The sequence below is a fragment of the Labrus bergylta genome, chromosome 7 (assembly GCF_963930695.1).
Source record: "Labrus bergylta chromosome 7, fLabBer1.1, whole genome shotgun sequence".
NCBI classification, from domain to species: Eukaryota; Metazoa; Chordata; class Actinopteri; order Labriformes; family Labridae; genus Labrus; species Labrus bergylta.
This window is the reverse complement of record NC_089201.1, coordinates 28,380,632-28,400,794: the sequence shown is the minus strand read 5'-3', so window position 1 is coordinate 28,400,794 and position 20,163 is coordinate 28,380,632. Positions and strand designations below refer to the sequence as shown.

At 38.0% G+C, this 20,163-nt stretch overlaps 1 protein-coding gene across 2 annotated transcripts in view; it reads left to right on the top strand.

The window, feature by feature from the left end:
• Positions 1-18,805, top strand: part of slco3a1a (solute carrier organic anion transporter family member 3A1a) — a 40,153-nt gene extending 21,348 nt beyond the window's left edge. The window contains exons 3-10 of one of the 2 annotated variants that reach the window (XM_020643564.3): positions 11,324-11,422; positions 11,520-11,792; positions 12,120-12,284; positions 12,384-12,582; positions 14,597-14,732; positions 15,275-15,447; positions 15,532-15,596; positions 16,900-18,805. In XM_020643564.3, coding sequence (XP_020499220.1) covers positions 11,324-11,422; positions 11,520-11,792; positions 12,120-12,284; positions 12,384-12,582; positions 14,597-14,732; positions 15,275-15,447; positions 15,532-15,596; positions 16,900-17,252 — 1,463 coding nt within the window. In that variant the 3' untranslated portion in view covers positions 17,253-18,805. Of the gene's footprint in view, positions 1-11,323; positions 11,423-11,519; positions 11,793-12,119; positions 12,285-12,383; positions 12,583-14,596; positions 14,766-15,274; positions 15,448-15,531; positions 15,597-16,899 lie in introns of both variants that reach the window. The other variant, XM_020643563.3, reaches the window with a different exon arrangement.
• The last annotated feature ends 1,358 nt before the right edge of the window (positions 18,806-20,163 follow it).

The following is a 20,163-nucleotide window of genomic DNA, read 5'->3' as shown; positions in this document are numbered from 1 at the left end:
AAATAAAGCAATATAAGAATAGATACATAGTAAATAAGCACTTCAAATATAAAAGAAATAAGAATAAGAAGAGATTTATACATTAAGGATTTAACTTAACACACAAACTTAAAAAACAAAATCAATCAATCCATCGGTAGTCAAACAAAAACATGTGATTTGAATATTTTTTTCTCTTTTGTCACAGCAGATACTTTGATTTCTAAAACACTCAGGATTTCATGATAACATTCACCATGGCTCTGTTCTGTTATATTTTTGCAGGCAGTGGCTGCAGCACGTAGAAACCAGGACCCTCTAACAGAAGCACTCATTTTATTTCTACACGTTATTATTCTACTGACACATTTAAAAAATATCTCCTCTAATGCCTGAATCACAGCCCGATCACTCTCTTGTCAGCATTGTTGCATCGAGACAAACTTCACACTTATTAGTCTTGGTCCTTGGAGGCTTGGTAAATCGTATAACTCCATTAAAGCTTTGCCCTTCTTCCAGCTAATATCAAATAAACAACTGGATATATGATGATTGCCATGACTTTAACGTGATACAAACATGAGCATAAGTACTTCTGCTAAACAACAATTTTGGCTGACCCAGGTTGATCTTTAAGGATGAATAGTTGTGTTCTATTCAAATGTCAAGAAGTTTTAATTGAACTTTTAAATGCTGAAAAAAAGCAATCTGAATGAGATGTGTTTCCATCCCCTTATTAAGACATTTTACGGGGTTCACTACAAAGCTTACTTTCAGGTAAGGGAAATTGTACATACAGTTGTAATTCTAAGGGAAAAGCAGTCGACTTTTTTTTTTTTCCTCACACTTGCCACGATGTATGCTGCTCAGAAACAAAGAATAATAACTCAAATAGTCTGATTCAAGCTTTAAAAGGCCAGCTGATAACTAATGTGAGTTCGATGTTTGTTACGTCAGAACTTATTCAGTTAAGTTTATACTCATCGCCTCTTCACCCTTCATAAACAGGCGTCGAGGGACCAGCAGAAAGGACTAAGTTTGAGCTGCAAAAATGTCAAGGGAAAAAAAAAGACGATCACCAAACACAGGTAGGATGATCGGCAAAGAAAGGAAACTGTAAGGTATGGAGTGAGACTGTGAGAGACATGTGAGCAGGTGGGTGGACGAGGTCAGGCTAATGAGACACTGGCTCAGGTGTGGAGAGAGGCAAACAAGAGGAGTGTGGTGAAGAGGTGAAAGGGAAAAAATATCACAGAGAGGGTTAGTGACAGAGACGGTGGCAGGAAGACTTCTAAAAAATACTATTACTTACAATATAAAACTCTTTAAAGATCTAATGGACTGTGGCAGAAGCTTGAGTTTTGTCAGATTTATATTATTGATATATTGTTTTGTCAAATCCATTTCAAATCGTATTTGTTTATTTAGATCTCATTCAATTGATCACCGAAAAAAATCTCCCCATTTTTTAAATTTCCCTCATGCCTGTTTGTTTGTTTGCTTCTATAATCTATTCATGTGTTACCTTCTGAAACGTATTCATACAGAGAAACCGGTTACAAACTCATACATAGAGACTTGACCCCAAATGTCATATAAAGGCCTCACTTCATCTTATTTTATATAAGAGGACTGACTGTCCATTTTTTTTTTAAGGGGATTAAAAAAGCATTTATTTCAATGACAGGACCTCCATGTATCTCCTTCCATCCCGCTGCAGTGTATTTTACTTAAGTGATTTTTTTTTTTCCTTCTGTATTGTCGTCCAAAGAGTCATGGGATGTGGCAGCTCACTTCTCTCAGCTGCTGAATAATGAAATAGTTCAGAGATCTGTTGGGGACAAAAAGATCTTCATTCAGCATGAACTCTTTTTTTTCCTCTGATATAACACTCTATGTATTCATATTATCAAATCAAAATACAGTACAATCAGGATACTGGAGCTTTGACTTCATAATTGCATTAGTGTCAAAAATATATATATAATAATAGTATATTTTATTTGTAACGCACTTTACATTTTTGACAAAAAATCTCAAAGTGCTTCAGAGTAAAAAAAATATATATATATCAATAAAAGTCTCTTGTTTCCCTGGATAAACGTCAAAACCAAAGAATATTCAAATAATGTTATTAAACTGAGAGAATCAGGGAATCATCACCCTTGACAAATGTTTCGCAATTTTTTTCATATAAATAGCAAAAAAATCTCAATAAACAAATCATTACATATTTATGTGACTAGTACTTATAGAACTGCTTATAAATGGAATTTATGAAAATAAATAATTTAACAGTTTTCTTATATGTTTGTGTTAAACTGTTGATAATAGCGTTGAAATTGAAATATTTGAGTGCATCGGATGTTACATTTCCTGATTTTATTGTCGTAGCAATCCTGTTGTATCTGACTTAAGCAAGCCAAAGAGGATAGAGAAAATCAATGTTGTTTTTGTTAGTTACAGCTGATGATGTCATAAAACTCAAACTGTGCGTACAGTAGGTTCCTGCTCATCCAGCTTCATAACAATAATCTTATTATCAGCAGTGTGGACTCATACAGTAACAGGCCTGTGTTCAATCAGACCTTTGGCATGAGGCAGTGGATGAGGTCCAGACTTACCCCACATTTAGGCCTTGACCTCTCAGGGGCTTAGATGGAGCCCAGGCTGGGCTTGAAGTGACAGGTTGTAGAGGGGTAGAGGGCCGCTGAGAGGCCAGCGTCTCTGCAGGGCCGCACCACAGGGCCCGTCGCCTGCCTGTAACCCCGCTGCTCATCCTCAGGGTCAGGATGCTAATAGTTTTAAACGAGCCCTTAAGCCGCACACTTTGTGAAGCAAACCATATGGCATCAGTGAAACCGCTCTTAACACTCCTCTGCTGGAGTGTAAATTTGAAGCTAATGAAGCGGTAAGACACTTTTTTTAAAATATCAGACTTGTGCAGAGGAGGGTTTGGTTTCAACTTTGAGATGTTTCGACGTAAGCGGAAGTCAAAGCAGGATGATCCTGATGTAATGGCATTTGAATCTGAGTCGAGAGCCGACTTTAAGCTTTGGCTTGTTATTTAGGTCAGGGCTGTTTAGACCCAACAGGGTTTACTACAGGGTATATGTGACCAAGCAGCCACCTCACTGCTTTTCCCCCCTCCCTCGCTCATTAAATGAAAAGTGTGACAAAAAGTTGATCATCAGAAAAAGGAATTGTCTTCAACTATGTTAAAATATTTGACGTTTTTTCTTATTTGAAGATTTAAAGACAGCATGTGAAAGTGCATTTGATATTATGGGTTGATGACTGGATCAAGTAGAATAAACACACTTGGCTTGTGAGAAAATAAATCCAGGTAATTCACAAAATGTCTTTCACTTTAAAGGCTGAAGATTCAAGAGTCAGCAAGAATCTGTGTCCATCCATGTAACTTAAGTTTTACTTTATTTGTATTTTTTATTAAATGAAATGAAGAAAGCTGCATATAAACTGCTCTAAAAGCTTTTAGATAATGCAACAAAAGTTAATACTGCAGCAGAACACAGTGGGGTTTATAATTGAAAGCAGACATTTTGGAAAGTCTCGAGACTCAAAAAGCATTTATGTATCAAATTAAATGCAAAGTTTCAAACACATGGCTCCCCCAGGACTCTATATTTTATAAGAAGTAAGACTTCCTGCCGTCATAGTGAATGATGCGCTCCTTGACAGGTGATGTTGACGCTGATACTAAAAGCGAGGGGGGGGGGGGCGAGGCTTCAAAGCTGCCCGTCTAATGCGGTTCGTTCTTACTTATGGATCCCTGAAGATTTGGCAGCTCTTAATATCCAAACTTACTTTACCTTACAGGCCACTTTTGCATGCCTTTTACTTTTTTTTTTTTGTGTGTGCTAATCCTGTCTGCATGAGCACGGCTGAGTTTACACAACAACTACTACGTCCACGTCTGACTTCAGGACTTTGGGTCACACTCTTAAGTCACTCTTAAGAGGATTCAATCCTTTAAATTGACTCATTTCCTGGCAGTGAGTTTGTATTTGTTGTTGTTCACAGGTTCACATCTCAGGTGTCAACCAAATGTCAGGCAGTCAGTTAGCAAGAGTCTTGAGAATTACTGCAGCAGTCACATCCGACGGTTAAGGGAGGAAGTTGGATTTTCTCGTTTTTGTGTGAGAAATGTTTGATACGAATTTTGTCAGTCTCCCTCAGAGCGCTTGAAGACAAATGACTTTGAGATTGAGATCAGAAGTCACAGCAACAACAACAACAAAAAACAAGCAATGAAATGAAACTTCAGAAATCCATGACCTGATTTGTCAATCTTCCTTCAGTTGTTCTTTCCTCTGACACATATTATACAAATTTGATGAATGTTTACATAAACTGATCTCTCCAGCCATGTCAGATTACATCATGCAGGTTCAGGAAGTGTTCAGCAAAGTCTCACTGTGATATTAGCAAATGTTGCAGCTGGTATAATTTGGAAACTGCAGATTATGTAATCGCATGCTTGGTTAGCCTCTCACATGTGAGTGACGCTTGAGGACCTGATGTCTCATGAAATATCTGTTTGTGCTGCAGGTTGTCAATCAAGTCATTTAGGCACTTACTGATGTGCGTTTTTTTAAACCACCTGTGTGAAGGTAATAAAAAGTCCCTTTATATATGTACTAATAAACAGAAATGATTGACCTGTTAAAACAAAACCAAAGACCACAGATTTTTGAAATTACTCATAAAAAATAACAGGTAACACAGGGGACCAACCCATACACTTGTTAAGGATATGATCTCTCAATATGGACTGTGTGTTCTCAATCTTTTTTACAATTTTGACAAATTCTCCGGCAATTTTGGTCATTTTTTATTTTTTTTTAAAAAGGGACAAATGGAACGAGCAGTTTTTCATTATTACAATGACATATACAGTATGTGAGTGATTTATTCATGTTGAATATTAAGATTCAACTACACTTGTTATTAAAACAGTCACATATTAAACCCTTTTCACCAGGTTTAAATAAGTCCTCAAATGTCCAAAAATGAAGTTTCTTGCTTAAAATCCACTCTGATCCTGCAGTTTATCATGCCTCTTAACCCGTCTATTTCCACACCCCTCTGGAAAAGGATGTGGCTCTGGCTTTCTTGCACTATGCCCTTTTGTTCATGTTGGAAAGGTAGACTCAAGGCAGAACAAACACCTAGCTGTGGGAGTGTCACCAACCTGGGGGAGGGGTTACTGCCCTTTGTGATGTCATGGAGGTAAAATAATCAAACGGACTGGTTGAGCACACATTTTCTGAAAAGTGGAGCATGTAAAGTATGGACTTTTCTCAGAGGGACACATATTATTATGTGATAAACCATGGTAATGTGTATTTTGCATAATATGTGACCTTTAATACAGATTTTACATTTACTGATAACGTAGGTGTGTCCCCTATATTAATAACACTTCAATGATAAATCAACCACCATGATGATATTAAATCCTGGAGTTCCTGGACTTCTAAGATAATTATCTACATTATCAAAAGCACATGGATGATAACAAGAAATTTGTTTCTTACGTTTCTGGTCATTGTTTGCTCAGGTCATGTGCACGGTTGCTCTAATGTCACGTTTATGCTTTCTCTAAACACCAAGAGTAAACTGTTCATGTATGATGGAGAACCATTAGTCAACATTGAAATCCATTTTGGCCTTAAAACATAATCTCTCCTAAACCTAAAATAGTATAATTACAGCTAAAACATAACTGCCTGTTACATGTTGAAACACTGGCTTGCATCATTGTCAAAATGACCGTTAGGTTTAGTTAGGTGTTGGTGCAAAAAGATTGTGGTTAAAACAATGAGTCAACATTGACTTTTGGTTACACACAGGGTTGAAAAAGCAGTCTTTTGCGTAAATGCCCTTTGCTGAAGTCATTCTCCCCGTAAAGACTTTTCTTTACCTTAATTTATTCTTGAGACAAAAAAAAGACAAAAAACAACTAAGACAAAATACATAGATTATAAGACCAGAAGAATAAGCAGTAAGCAGGCAACTCCAGTTAATAACTATGGATGGATTGACAGGTAAAAACAAACTTTAAACAAAATGTCTTGAATCCACTCATGAGTACAGTGAATTGTGATCAGGTTTTTTAATTGACCCATGGTAACCATTGTATTGAGTTTTAATGTGTTTTTTTAGTCGTTTTCAGTCTGACACGTGCTGGATTAACTTCTCAATCATACACTTTGTTAACTTACGTTTACTAAACACAGTCCACAATCTATCATTATTTTAAGATAGCTAGCACACACTGGATCCAAAAATCCATCAGTTAACCAATCAATCTTTATTTGTATAACTCCAATTCATAAAAACTGTTATCTCGAGACACTTTACAAAAAAAAAAGAACCTTCAGTCACAAACTGACCAATAACTTAAAGGCACAAACAAAAAGCATCAAAGCTTTTTCTACATGAAAATCATTTGACTTTTTGACCTCTGCATTGTGCTAAATATCTTTCACAAACCAGAAAACAGTAGACAGTTGTGCCTGCTGTTTCTGTGCAGTTGAAGAAAGCGGAGGAAGTGTGTCTCCAGGAAGCAGATGGACGGTTGTTAGGTGTAGTGTGAAGGTGTTCTGGATCTTTTGTGTAAATGTCAGCTTGAGTGATGCCATTTTACGTCAGTGGACTTTTTATTTTTTATTTTTTTAAACCAGCCAGTGTTTAGTGAGACGTCTGTGGCCTGTTAAAGCGGCTCTCCAGAGTCTCTTCAATCTTCAAAATGTCTTTTTTCTTCTACGCAGAGGATGTTAACACTTTTGTCTGAAAGCTCTTTATATCAAACAGTAATAAACTTTATAGTCCCTGTAAATGTAAACTTGAAACCTTGTGCCTGGAGAATATTTTTTTCCCGTTTTCAGTTGACCTCTTGACATTAACTTGTGTTTAGGTCCCGGAGGTGCAGAGTGGAGAGTCTGGTTCTGGGATTATCCATCGGTGATCTATCCTCTCACTCTCAGTTTCAGTTGGGCTCTTGTGAAAGTGGCACAAGCTGTTGTTTGGCCTCAAACATCCCACTCCGCTCTTATTTAGCTCAGGGGATTACTGCACCAACTTGAGCAGGATTAATAGCAAAGGAGAAGAAATTCCTTTTGTGAAATTAGAGCGGGAAGGAAAGCGAGGACGCTGCAGGCGTAGTATATCTGACATTTCTATTAGCATGAGCTGTTCGAGCTCAAGCAACGCTGGTTTTATAATCTCAATCTTTCGGGTTTAGAAAAGTCTAAAGTAGCTACACTTTGCAACTGGGAGTTTTTTTAAATGCTTATCTTCTTATCTGTGTTGAACAGCTTCAAATCTGCCTCTCTCTGGGTTTAAACTAGTTCCACTTAAAAATCAGGAGTGATTTTATTCAAAGTCACTGTTATCATCACTTCTAGGATGGCTAAATCTTTGCTTAGCATTTAAATAGTCTTGAAGATGGAGGGTTTTTTTTGTAGTAAATCACACTGTTCTGTGAGAATGTTGTCAAGGCATGAAGGTAGATAGCATGACGTCAATGTTCTTCCTTTTTTATTTCAAAACCACAAACACTACGTGTGAAAAACTGACTGATCTACACAAGATGAGCTAAGGCGTCTGTGATCTTGTGTGAACATTTTAAATGTAATACTCGTCTTAAGGCAACTTTCTGAATGGATTGCGTAGGGTTAGGATGCATCTGTGGCTTAATTAATATCCGGAAGAAGTACAAGCCTCATGGCCAGCTTTTTCCTGCCTCTTCTATCAGTCTCTAAACAAATTAGAGGGAGACAAAAACACTAGAGTCTAGCTTTGTAATTGAATTACATCTTGACATGCTCCCCTGAGAGTATAATTCACAGGATACTAAAAGGCTCAGCAGAAGTAGAACATGAACAAATTAGTTTGTTTTATACTTATCGCCACACAGGACCGCTGGAAGGGAAAAGGGATTTTAGAGGCAGTTTGGAGAAGAAGAGCTTTACAAAGATTACCCACAGCCGTGGTCGTGAATTGTCCTTCATGGAGATTTAATGTGCTTTATTTAGGTTTTTTCTGTTCTTTTTTTTTTTGTCTTCTTTTTAATCCCGTCAGACAAAAAAATATAAATATTTGGATTGAATTCTTGTACAAGCCTTTGCCTTTTTATTATTGACCTGAAAGCACTAAAGCGGACAAGGAATATAGGTCTGTCTATGCACTGAGGTGTTAGCTTATGAAAGAGTTTGAAGTTTTTGAAAAGCATCCTTATTTATTCTCTGTTAATATCTTGACTTAAGAGCTGTGTTGAAAAGGTAGTTAGTTTAGCTTTGGGTAAAGTCTCGTTGCGCATCACGTAAATATACTAACATGAATTGATATTTTTAACATCCTGAGGTTTGTACGGAAAACTTCAACATTTGAGAGACCCTTAATGCAGATATTAACTACGGACTGAAAGCTACGCTAACTGGCTGAAGTCTGTATGTTCATTAGCATGGTGTTGACCGTTGTTCAGGTAAAGTAAAAAAAAAATGAAGCAACGGCCACTAGATAATTATTCAAGCTTACTAAAGAGACTGGACATTAGAAAACAGAAAATGTTGCCAGATTAAAAGAACAAAGCTAGCGACATGTGCTAATTGCCTTGCAAGCTGCTAACCCAGTTGTTGTGCTGTGGTAATGCAAGAATGTAAACGAACACATTCACTCTTTTTTTCCAAATCTGACAATTTAACAAGGTTTTTTTTTGTGTGTGTATCAACAGAAGGCTAGAACAAAACTCAGCAATGCTAGGTTTAAAAACTTTGCTTATCTTTCCAATACAAGACCCAGTTTGTGATGATGTGACCTTCATCCCATTGTGCCTCCGCTTGGTGTGTGCTATTCTATTATGGCTTTAATCTTAAGACAAAAAAAAAAGACCACAACATTTTATCAATTTAATTCTTCCATGTGAAGATAATCAAATCCTGTTTCATGTGCAGGAGCAAGCAGATTGATAAGGAAGCGTGCTCCCTCGTATCTTTTTCCACGTGCGAGACTCGTGCTGTGGTACAATGTTATCATCACTGAGACAGAGTTTCTTAAAGCATCGGGAGCGCCACAGACCAGGAGAGGAACATTTATCTTCTCAGCGGTGGTGGACTCGGGGGCTCGCTGAGCTATCATCCCCTGGAAGGTGATTTCGCTCGCTGAATTTCCTCTTTTCGGCTTCCTGTGGTGAAAGTTATTGTGAAGTTGTTGCTATGAGAGAACAACACATTTCGTTTCTAAGGAAACACTTGAAACCAAGGGTGCACAGGCCTCGTTTGCAACACGCACCACAGTCAAAATGTTTACGTATCGACTGCAGACTTTGTGCTGTTAAACCGCACTGTTTCATTGGTCTATTGCCACAACGGCTTCCTCCTGTGTGTCTGTACTGTTAATGTTTGTGGTTGTGAGACTCTCCTTCTGTACAAGTCAGAGCTGTCACTGCTGTAATTGCCTTTTTTTTTGTTACTTTGATTTTAAATTTTGTTTTTTGAGTAGCTGAGGAGATGAGGAGATGAGCACATCTGTTTTGCTTTTTTTCTCAGCTGAAGAAAGTGCTAAAAATAAAAACACGTACACCTTTGGCACCTCACAGTCTTAATTTCCGCGCTGGTGTCTCTGTGAAACCGCAAAGATGTTTCCCATCCACACATGAAACCTTTACTTGTTTCATGTGCTTCTCTCCTTGTCCTGCCTAAACGAGTCCACATTGTGGCAGCGAGCCTCATCTGTGAGCCATTTCCTTTATGTGAAAAACAAACTACAACAACGTGAATGAGGCTACAATCGTGTGAACACGTTGACTCCCTTCCCTACGTGGGTGGTCAAGGCAGGAAGCAGACCGTGCGCTCAGTATCTGCACTAGTGGAGACATATGAAGCTTAGTCACAGTTTCCATGCTTGTTTGTTAAGTGGCTGCTCCTGGCATCCGAACAACATCTTATTGCAGACACCGTGCTGATATCAGCAGATGTTCAGGCCAACGGGGCGCCAGTAAAAAGGGATTATTGTGGTGCTGCGGGACTGAAAAGAAGAAGAACAGCAGAGATTTCATTTTGGTCTGACATCAAATTTGAAGCTACTATTCCTGTATCAAACTCGGAGGAAGATCTGGCCTGTGTCTGTGTGCTAGATGCAGTCGAACACTCCCTGCTGCCGTGTGATAACACCTCACATCACACGACATACAGCCAGAGAGAGATTTGTCCCCCCAAATTGAGCTTTGACTCATTATTATCTGCCTGCAGTCTGAGTCACAGTGTCAGACTCTTGCCCCGCTGACAGAGCGCGCTAATGAGGATTTTTTTAGACCACATTTTATATCTCCAGCTGAACGCTGCAGCAGACTGGGACAAAACAAACTGGTTTCTGTTGTCAGGTGTCTACCTCAGAGTGTGTGTTTGGGTCAGTTTGCTCACTGTGTTAACCTGCCAGGAGGCTGAGCCATGTGAGTGTAGTCACATTATGTGTGTGTTTGTGTGTGTGCTGCTCCACTTGCCTTGTGGTTCAAACTGGCTGATTTTATCTTTCATGACAGCCCAAACTGTTTCGCTGTTTGCTGTCTTGATTCAAGGAGTCCAATTGGGACAAGGCAAGAAGAAAGCCGAGCTGAAAAGAACAAAAAGTGGCTTTTTAAGTCTTATTGTAGCTCAGAATTTGAAAAAAGGAAAAAAAAAAAGTTATTGCTACCCTGAACTTAACTTTTTTTTTTTTTTATTTAACCTTTACTGACCAACAGAGCATAACATATTTCATTTCGTTTCAAACTTTTATTTATTCTCGAAAAGACATTGAGGTTTCCTTCATTTCCAACGCCGTCGAGATTACAAGCACAGTAAAAACACAAAAAAACACTCAGAATCTGTGACAAAAACCACTGAGATCATTTAAAACAGTTACAATTTGAAACAAAGTTGTTCGAAATCAAATTCCTAAACTCTGGAGGAGAGGGAAGAACTCCGATCCTTAGAGTTTGCTGGTCGAATAAGAAAGAATCATATATATATACCGTATATATATATTTTGGTCTCAGGATTAAACTACACAAATTGTAAATGGATCAAGTGTCAAAAATCATCAAAAAAAAAAGGTATTTAATTATTGACTTAAGTGTGTGTACATTGTGTGCAAGTGATCTTTTTTTGTTTTCCAGAGGTGTTTTTTTTTTATTTTGCATTAGTCGGTTAGTAGATCATCTCAGGATTTCTGTGACCTTTAGTGTCATGTTCATGTCTGTTGTAACCAAAGCTGTCCTTGTGATTCCTGGTGAATAGAATCAGACCAAAAGAACATTAAACATCTGTGTCATGTGCAGGTATCCTCTTTTCCACTCTGGTGTTTGGGCCTGCATGTGGCTTCATCCTTGGCTCCGTCTGCACAAAGTTCTATGTGGATGCCATCTTCATTGACACAAGTGAGTTTCCTCAAATGTGTTTTTATTATTATTAGTTGAACATGTCTTCTTGTGTGTAATGTGGTGTACTGACTCTTGCTGTTGTCTCTCTCCACAGGTCAACTGAACATCACTCCAGACGACCCGCGTTGGATCGGGGCCTGGTGGGCGGGCTTCCTCCTGTGTGGTGCCTTACTCTTTTGCTCCTCCATCCTGATGTTTGGCTTCCCTCAGTCACTGCCGAACAAGGAGAGGGAGGAAGGGACTGAGAGCGAGCAGGTTATGCTCCCTCCATCTATGAACTCAGAGTATGAGACTCCTAAATCCAGCAACGGGCTCGTAGGCAACCACGAGCCTGCCAACAGCCCCACCTGCTGTCAGCAACTCAGGGGTGAGTTTACAGGATCCTCTGTGGAACTACAGCGTTGAATTCAAGGCAAATACTCTGCCTGTAAACATAAAAACATTTAAATACACAACATATATTGTTACATTTATATATTTTTCTGTATATTTCTGTATAACAATAAAAATGTAACTCTGAGTTATACACTGCTGGAAAAGTCATTTTCAGACATTATGACAAATTGTTGCCAAACATTAGGAAATAGTTTAAAAAATAGTTTAAATTTGCTTTAATATTCATCTGTTAAACATTTTGTATTAAAAAGTCATCTCAATCCGAGATATTTATGTTGATTCTGTCTTATTCGACCAGTGATCCCCAAGGTGACCAAGCACCTCCTGTCCAACCCCGTGTTCACCTGCATCATCCTGGCCGCCTGTATGGAGATCGCCGTGGTCGCCGGTTTTGCAGCTTTTCTGGGGAAATACCTCGAGCAGCAGTTCAACCTCACCACCACCTCAGCAAACCAGCTGCTAGGTCTGTTTTCAAGCACGCACACACACACACATGCTCATTCATACACATGCAATTTATACCAGTGAATATAACAGCGTTTTTTTTATTTTATTTTGAAAGGTATGACGGCTATTCCATGTGCATGTCTGGGGATTTTCATGGGCGGTCTGCTGGTGAAGAAGCTGAACCTGTCGGCGCTCGGAGCCATCCGCATGGCCATGCTGGTCAACCTGATCTCCACTCTGTGCTATGTCTCCTTCTTGTTCCTGGGCTGTGACACGGGTCCTGTTGCCGGGGTGACCGTCACGTACCCCAACAGGTAAGAAACTGAATACATTTCAGCTGTTTGTTTCTGATTTCCGATACAGGTCAAGTTTTAAGCAGCCAACAAGATACATCTGCATGTTATTTATTTATTTTTCTTTATAAATTTATTTATTTATTGTGTATTTCTCATTTATGTCTGAATAAGACTAAAATTAAACAAGGGAGGGGGGAATCACTGAATAGTGGGGATAGGAGTCAAAAGGAGACATTTCTATTCTTTAAACAGATTATCAAAAAAGTAGAAACAACTACTTTTGCCATTATTATTCTGTAATGGCTAAAATAAAAAAGATATATATCTCAAAGTTATTTGTTGCAGAGAGTTTAACTTCCTGGATAACTGGTCTTATGATGGCCTTTCCGCCACAAGATTTTCCAGTTTTAGCTCGGAGTCAAGCTGGTTTTTTTGCCAGCTCACCAATCCCATGAATCATCATGTAAAACCAGAATATTTATCTGATCTTCAAAAAACATCTTCCAGATCTTGATTAAGTGTAGAAACCTAGACATTAAACTGAAACAACGCACAGCAGATCACATGTTATTAGATCATAGAATACCTCTTGTTATTATTTTGTTGAGATTTTGTACTATAGATTGTATAAAAAAAAAGAGTTATTGGTCCAATCTTAAGGACCCAGTTATTCTAATAAATACATATAAGCAGTAACTCTGTTGCCAAGGTTACAGGACTTTATCAGAGGTGAACAGCCGAGGATCTAAAATGTGAAAATAAAAATTCTTATCAGCTCCGGCGGTCAGTAGGGCACAACGAACTCGCTTTTTATTCAAACAACTGTGTGTCTTCTAATCGAGTCTATAAAAAGATTTTCAATTCAGAAAGTGGCCTTGTGGTGCTCAGGGCTGAACACACTGAATACAAAGTAAAAGAAGATGGATCAGTCACATGTCCTATCAAGGAGATTTAGAGCAAAGGTATTATGGAACAGGAAAGTTAGTTGATAAAACTCAAAACATCTTACAACTTCTGAAGTTTATTAAAGCTCCTGTGATGAGTTAATGTCTGTATTAAACAATCTGACATTAATACTGACGTATCAGGACTGTTAGAAACAAGATTGATCATTTCTTTATAGTCTGCTGCAGGGCAGATGTTTATGAAGTGAGTTAAAGTACACTGACAGAACAGGCTGTGTTTACTGCAGAGATTCAAGATGAGTGATGGGTTTGACTGGTAGAAGTAAGCAGCTTGAGATTTTTCAAGTAACGACACTTACACCCATACAAGAAAAAATCAGCAATGACATCAGAGGTTCCACTTTGTCCACGGGGGTCACCAAAATCACTTCAACGTGACAATCCCCCCACAAAAAGTCCACTATTTATCTGAATGGTGGTCCCGAAGAAATCAATCAAATAAACTTTATTTATATCGCACCTTTCAGACAAATTAAATTGCAGTTCAAAGTGCTTTACAAGAGGGCAGAAAGGTAGTGGACGAAAAAGTAGTTTATAAAATCATTGAGAGACTAATGCACACCAATAAGAATTTGAAAAATATATATATATAAAAATGAAAAAAAAAAAATACGACACATAAAAGCAATACGATATTAAAATTAATACATAGGAGATTAATATTTAAAATTAGTAGTAGGATAAAAAAGACAATACAATAATGTTAAGATTTGAATTTATATCAAAGCCAGACTGAATAAATGAGTTTTTAAGACTGCGTTTAAAAATCTCAATATCCTCGGCTCCTCTCAGACCCTCAGGAAGGTTTGTTCCACAGTCTCGGAGCGTAACAGCTGAAAGCAGCATCACCAAAGGTTTGCTTTGGTGATGGCTGGCTTAACACCAGGTCTTCTCTACTCTGGGTTTGGTAACCCCTAACTCAGTGCAGTTGCCATGGGGATGTTCAAAGTGAAGCATAGTAAGAAAAAGGGCAAGGTGTTCTTCTCCAATGTTTTGTTTGTACGGATACAGTAATTACTTACTGCAGCACAAGGACACTGAGGTTTCCGTCTCTGCCTCCGTTTCAGGACTCTGCAGGTGGGCGAGAAACCAGAAGCCCAGTGCATCAGTACCTGCAACTGCTTCACCTCCTCCATCAGCCCGGTGTGCGGCTCAAACGGGGTCACGTACCTGTCCCCCTGCTTCGCCGGCTGCTCCCGAAAAGTAAGCTCTCCGACCGGGTCGGAAATGTCTCAGGTCTGTAACCTAAAAACTGTTCACTAACTGCAATTTCACATCATAAAAATTACAATTAAAGTCTCAGTTGTTAATTATCAGTGTGATTTGACAACAGGAAGCAGCTTTTTTTTCTCTATTTAAAGAAGTTTTATGACTTTGTTTTTAAAGTCGTGCAGGAAAAAATCCATACATTTCATACTTCATTCATCAGCTTCAACAAATCAGCCAATCAAGTTTTTACTGCAGTTGTTCTTAGATCAGATGCACTGATCTGCAGATTAGAGTCTTCTATATTCAAATCACATGCTGCTCAGCAGCACAGAATATCTCCCTATTTCTGCTATTTCTATTTCTCACTGCAGCAGGTTAGCCAGAAATTCTGTGCAAGGATCAATCACTCCTCTTCACTGATACCAGATTTCCCTCCAGATGTTAACAGAGTGTAGCCCTCGACTACAACATGCGTGTACTTCTCATATAGTTCATATAGCTCTTAAATGAACCCCTTCATATTTTTCCCTCCACAGACTCTGAAAGGTTGTGCCTGTGTTTCCTCTGAGAGTGAGTCTGCCACAGCGGAGCCAGGGAAATGTCCGATGCCGGGCTGCCAGGAGTCGTTCCTCATCTTCCTGTGTGTGATCTGTGCCTGTAGCCTGGTCGGAGCCATGGCCCAGACTCCCTCCGTTATCATCCTGATCAGGCATGTTATGAAAATAGGTGTGAATATGTTGGTGCAGTGATGAACAATAAAAGTAATTTTGTTTTTTTTCCGATTCTCTTGAAGGACTGTGAGCCCTGAACTGAAATCCTACGCACTTGGAGTGTTGTTTCTGTTGCTGCGACTCCTCGGTAAGAACTTTTTTAAAAACTCAGTCAACATATTAATTTCAGAGACTCTGGCTCTGTGTTAATACTCGAGCATGCAGAATTTAGAGTGAAGAAAGAAATGTAAATTCAAGTGTGGAAGAGGCGATATAATGAACAAAGTCCAAATCAAGAACTCTAGAAACACAAAGGTATACTGTACTTTAAAAAAAAGGCTTAATGTTATATTGTCTATGAAATATTTGTGTTTTTGAAAGTGTGTAAGGAAATGGGTATTTTTTTTAATGATCATTTGTTGCTAGTCATGTAGAACGTATCAGATGTAAGATAACATCAAGACCGGATATAAGAGAATAATAAGAACAACAGAAGATGCTTTTGTGCTATAAGTGATTACTGTGTCTTCATGCTGGATTTTTGTTGACTTTCTTTCTTTGTTTTGGTGTTAGGACAGACACATAAACATCTTACACTGTTTGTTGTTTGTTGGAGGAATAGTATGAGAGCTGATGAAATGTCTTTGCAAAGAGTCACATGACAATACCCCTCACACACAGTTCAACAGCTACTTGACTATTTGTCTGCCAGAGGAGAAAATTAGCACCGATCCTGTTTATGTTTAACATGCACCTACAAACATTTATCCTTTCAATGTGAATGTGTAACCTTGTAAAGGAGTTACATCACCTACGTTTAACGAGGTAGTGACTGAGTTATGACGTGTGAGTTAAAAGACACGAGTGCTACAGAGAAAAGGAAAACGCAGCACAAGTAACCTAACAAGAAATCACATAAAAATAAATACAAATACACAAACATGACTAAAGCAAAGACAGACAGATTTATTTTACATTCATATAAATACAATACAATAGAGTACTGTGTTGTATGTTGTAATATCAAAACCATAGATACAAAAAGAAACATTAAGATCACAACTCTTCCTTTTTGCTCACTCTTCTTTTCTGTCGTAGAATGAGCTAACAGAAATATTTATCCATGCCTGTATAGATGAAGCACTTATATGTAGATCTTCCATACAAACCGTATACAAAATGTATATATGCTCATTCTGACAGTTTATGTTGTTTTTCTTCAAAACTATCAAATAAAAAGTTTTTTTTTTTTTTTAAAAAGAGATCATAACCGAAGCGTTATTCAAAACTAAACATAACAAAATGTTCCATCACATCAGGTAAAAAAAAAAAAAATAAGACATTAATAATTTAGTGTTGACGTAGAATTCACACCAAGTCGAGGTTTTCCTCCGTTTATTTTGTGCAAACAGAGTTGTTGACTCTTGTTTCCGTGTGTCGCTGTCTCGCAGGCTTCATCCCGCCTCCTCTGATCTTCGGCGCCGGCATCGACTCCACCTGTCTCTTCTGGAGCTCGGACTGCGGCGTCAAGGGCGCCTGTCTGCTCTACGACAACGTGGCCTACAGGCACCTGTACGTGAGCCTCGCCATCATCCTCAAGGGCGTGGCCTTCCTCCTCTACACCACCACGTGGTATTGCTTACACAGGAACTACAAGAAGTACATCAAGAGCCACGAGGGTCACATGACACGCACGGAGTTTTACCCGTCGCTCACGGACGGCCCCAAACAAGTGGACAGGACAAAGTTTATATACAACCTAGAGGACCACGAGTTCTGTGAAAATATGGAGTCAGTTTTGTAGTTCTTTACACAGAAGATGGACAAAGTGGACATTATTCTCTCTAAAAGGAATATTTGATGATGTCATTGTTCTTCTCTTGAAAGGAAGATTTATATATCTAGCTATAGATAGATAGATAAATATATAAATCTATCTATATATATATATATATATATATATATATATATATATATATATATATATATATATATGAAGGCAATCTATCTATTTAACACTTTGTTCAGGTAAACTTTCAGAAGGGTCCATTAAGTCGTTTACGTACCAGTGAGGTGTTGCTCGGGGTCGGCTGTTGAACTCCAGTGGAGGGGGGGAGGGGTGTAGTCGACATCTACAGCACTGCTTCACTCAAGTCCTAGCTGATTATTAGCCATCGGACGTGATGTTACGTCAACCGTAGCTGCCATATTGTTTTAGGTTCGTCATGATTCCAGTGAACTGTGTGAGAAATGAGTTTCCTTTCAGAGTGCTGTGTATTCTGCCTGTCACTCATTCAGAAGTGAGATCATTAAACAACGTTTGGGTGGTTCCCTCTTTTACTCATATTTTTAAAAAAGTTGCCAAGTGTTTACAAACTAATACTGTAGTTCCATTTTCAAATGCAGGAAGGTTTTTTTCTTCCCGGATTAGATGAAAAATGTCCATCAATGAAATCACTTTAAAGCAGATTTTTTTTATGTCAGGATGCATCAGTTTGTCCGTCTCTTGCTGGATAACAGGCACTGTTTTGATACTGTTTAGACTAGACTGTGAAGTCTTGTCTCATAGCTGAAAATGTGCAATTTGTGTCTGATACCACGTCCATGTTCTTTACTAGTTCAGTGTCAGACTGCAGGTTTGTTTTCTCATTCTAATCGTTTCTTTCATTTGTACTTTTTTTGTTTTTCATCAGCAGACTTTATTCAGCCTAATATGTCTTAATAAGGGATTTTTTTTTTTTTTTTTTCAAAGACGAATGTTCATTCATTGTATTTTCATTTGGCTTTTGCACATAGTGGAAGAAAAAAACAATAATATTTGTATGTGTTTGGAATTCAAGTAAAAGAAAAAAAAAGGAGTAATAATATATTTGTTTTATTAAGCCCAGGATGTTTTGTTAAATTGTATTTGAAAGTACAATATAAATTATATATATATATATATATATATATAATCTAATTATTGAGATGTGTGTGTTTGATGTCACATAAGATTTGGGATTTAATTCATAGACATGAAAGTAGTACGTTTTATAAGAAGGAAACAGATTCGGTGTCTTCAAACTAGGCCGGTTATTTTTGGGATACAAGTAACAAGAATTGGTACAGGAAGCTGTGTGTGTGTGTGTGTGTGTGTGCGCAGAGTCAAACAAAGTGAACACCATCGACAACACACTGGATTTATTTCTACACATTGTATGAAGAACGGTTCATGCAGCGAAGCACACACTACCTGTTACTCTGCTGATCTCGCTGTAGTTACAGTTTGGACATTGTCCCCCCTTTTTTCTTACACTTTTTGTATGGCAACATATGGTTTATTTTACTCTGGAAATAAATTATTTTTCAGAAAACAAATTCACTTTGAGTGCTTTTGCATTACTTTTAGTAAACTTTTATCATTTGAACAAGCTGCTTTCTTTTTTTTTTGTTTTGTTTCATGAACAAATCAACCGACAGAAAACACACATTTTCACAAAACTGCAAAGGAAAAGACAGAAATCTACTTGATAAGTAAGTTACACACACAAGAAAAGACTTGTGAAAAAAGCGTTGTATATACAAGTTTAACACAAGATTAAACACATAAAGTTCACATAGTCACTACCATGACGATCCAGCAGGCGTCTTTTAAAAACAGGCTCACATGTTATATTATTTTCCAACAGTCAGCTCTGAGTTGGTTTCATGTCTGATAGAAAATGTTGGCCCCTGTTTATTAGATTAAAAGATTAAGACCCAAAAGAAGCAAAACAAAAGAATACAATTTCTGATAATGAAAACTTGACTTTGATATCCTGTTAATATTGTAAATAAAAACTGAATTCTCCATCTGATACCTTCTTGTCCCTTACGCCAGGGTCCATAGAGAGAAGAGCATTTAGTTTTCATCTGTCAGTCTTCACAGTTCATCACATGTTCTCTTAAGTGATCACTAAGTACGATGGGAAGCTAAGTAGCTGAGATTTAATGACCCACACATGAACACACACAGATTTCTCATATTTTGATTTGCACAGCAGATTTAAAGCTTCAACTTGAGCTTCTGGATTTTTTGCTTTCAGTCATTTTTCATAATAGAGCCGTACAGAATTCCAGAAGCCGTAGAATAATTTACCATACTAAGTGAATACATCAATCAAGTAGCGAGATATTCAAGCATATTTACAACAAGAGAAAAATAACAAAGCATCCTGTCAGCTTCCAGATGGTTTATGGTCTTTTATAAACTGCTGAACTTTCAGCATCCACCAGGAATATAAATATATTCATTTCTTTTGAAATGTATATGGATTATAATATAAAATGTTTTTACCAATACACTTTACATTCTCTTGACAGAAAACACAGCTGAGGGAATAAGGAGGAACACTAAGGGCAGGCCGAGGTACATGTAAATGAAAAGCTCAAAAAGCTCATTAAGAAAGAAGACATTAAGACAAGTTGTAGAAGAAGCACACGTTAATATAGACTGTTAAAAAAAACATGGGCATAGTCTTTGAGGCGTCAACCACTGCATTCCAAAGCAGACTTTTGAAGCACATCTGAGGTGGTCGCCATATTGGAAATGCTGTCTCAAGATAGGCCATAAGCCTCGTGACAAACAGCTACACAACGCACGTCTGTCCCATAGATTAGCCACGCCCCTTATTATGAATAGCTCTTATGCTTTATAAAATCAAAACAGACTAGATATTTTAAAAAGAATATGCCCC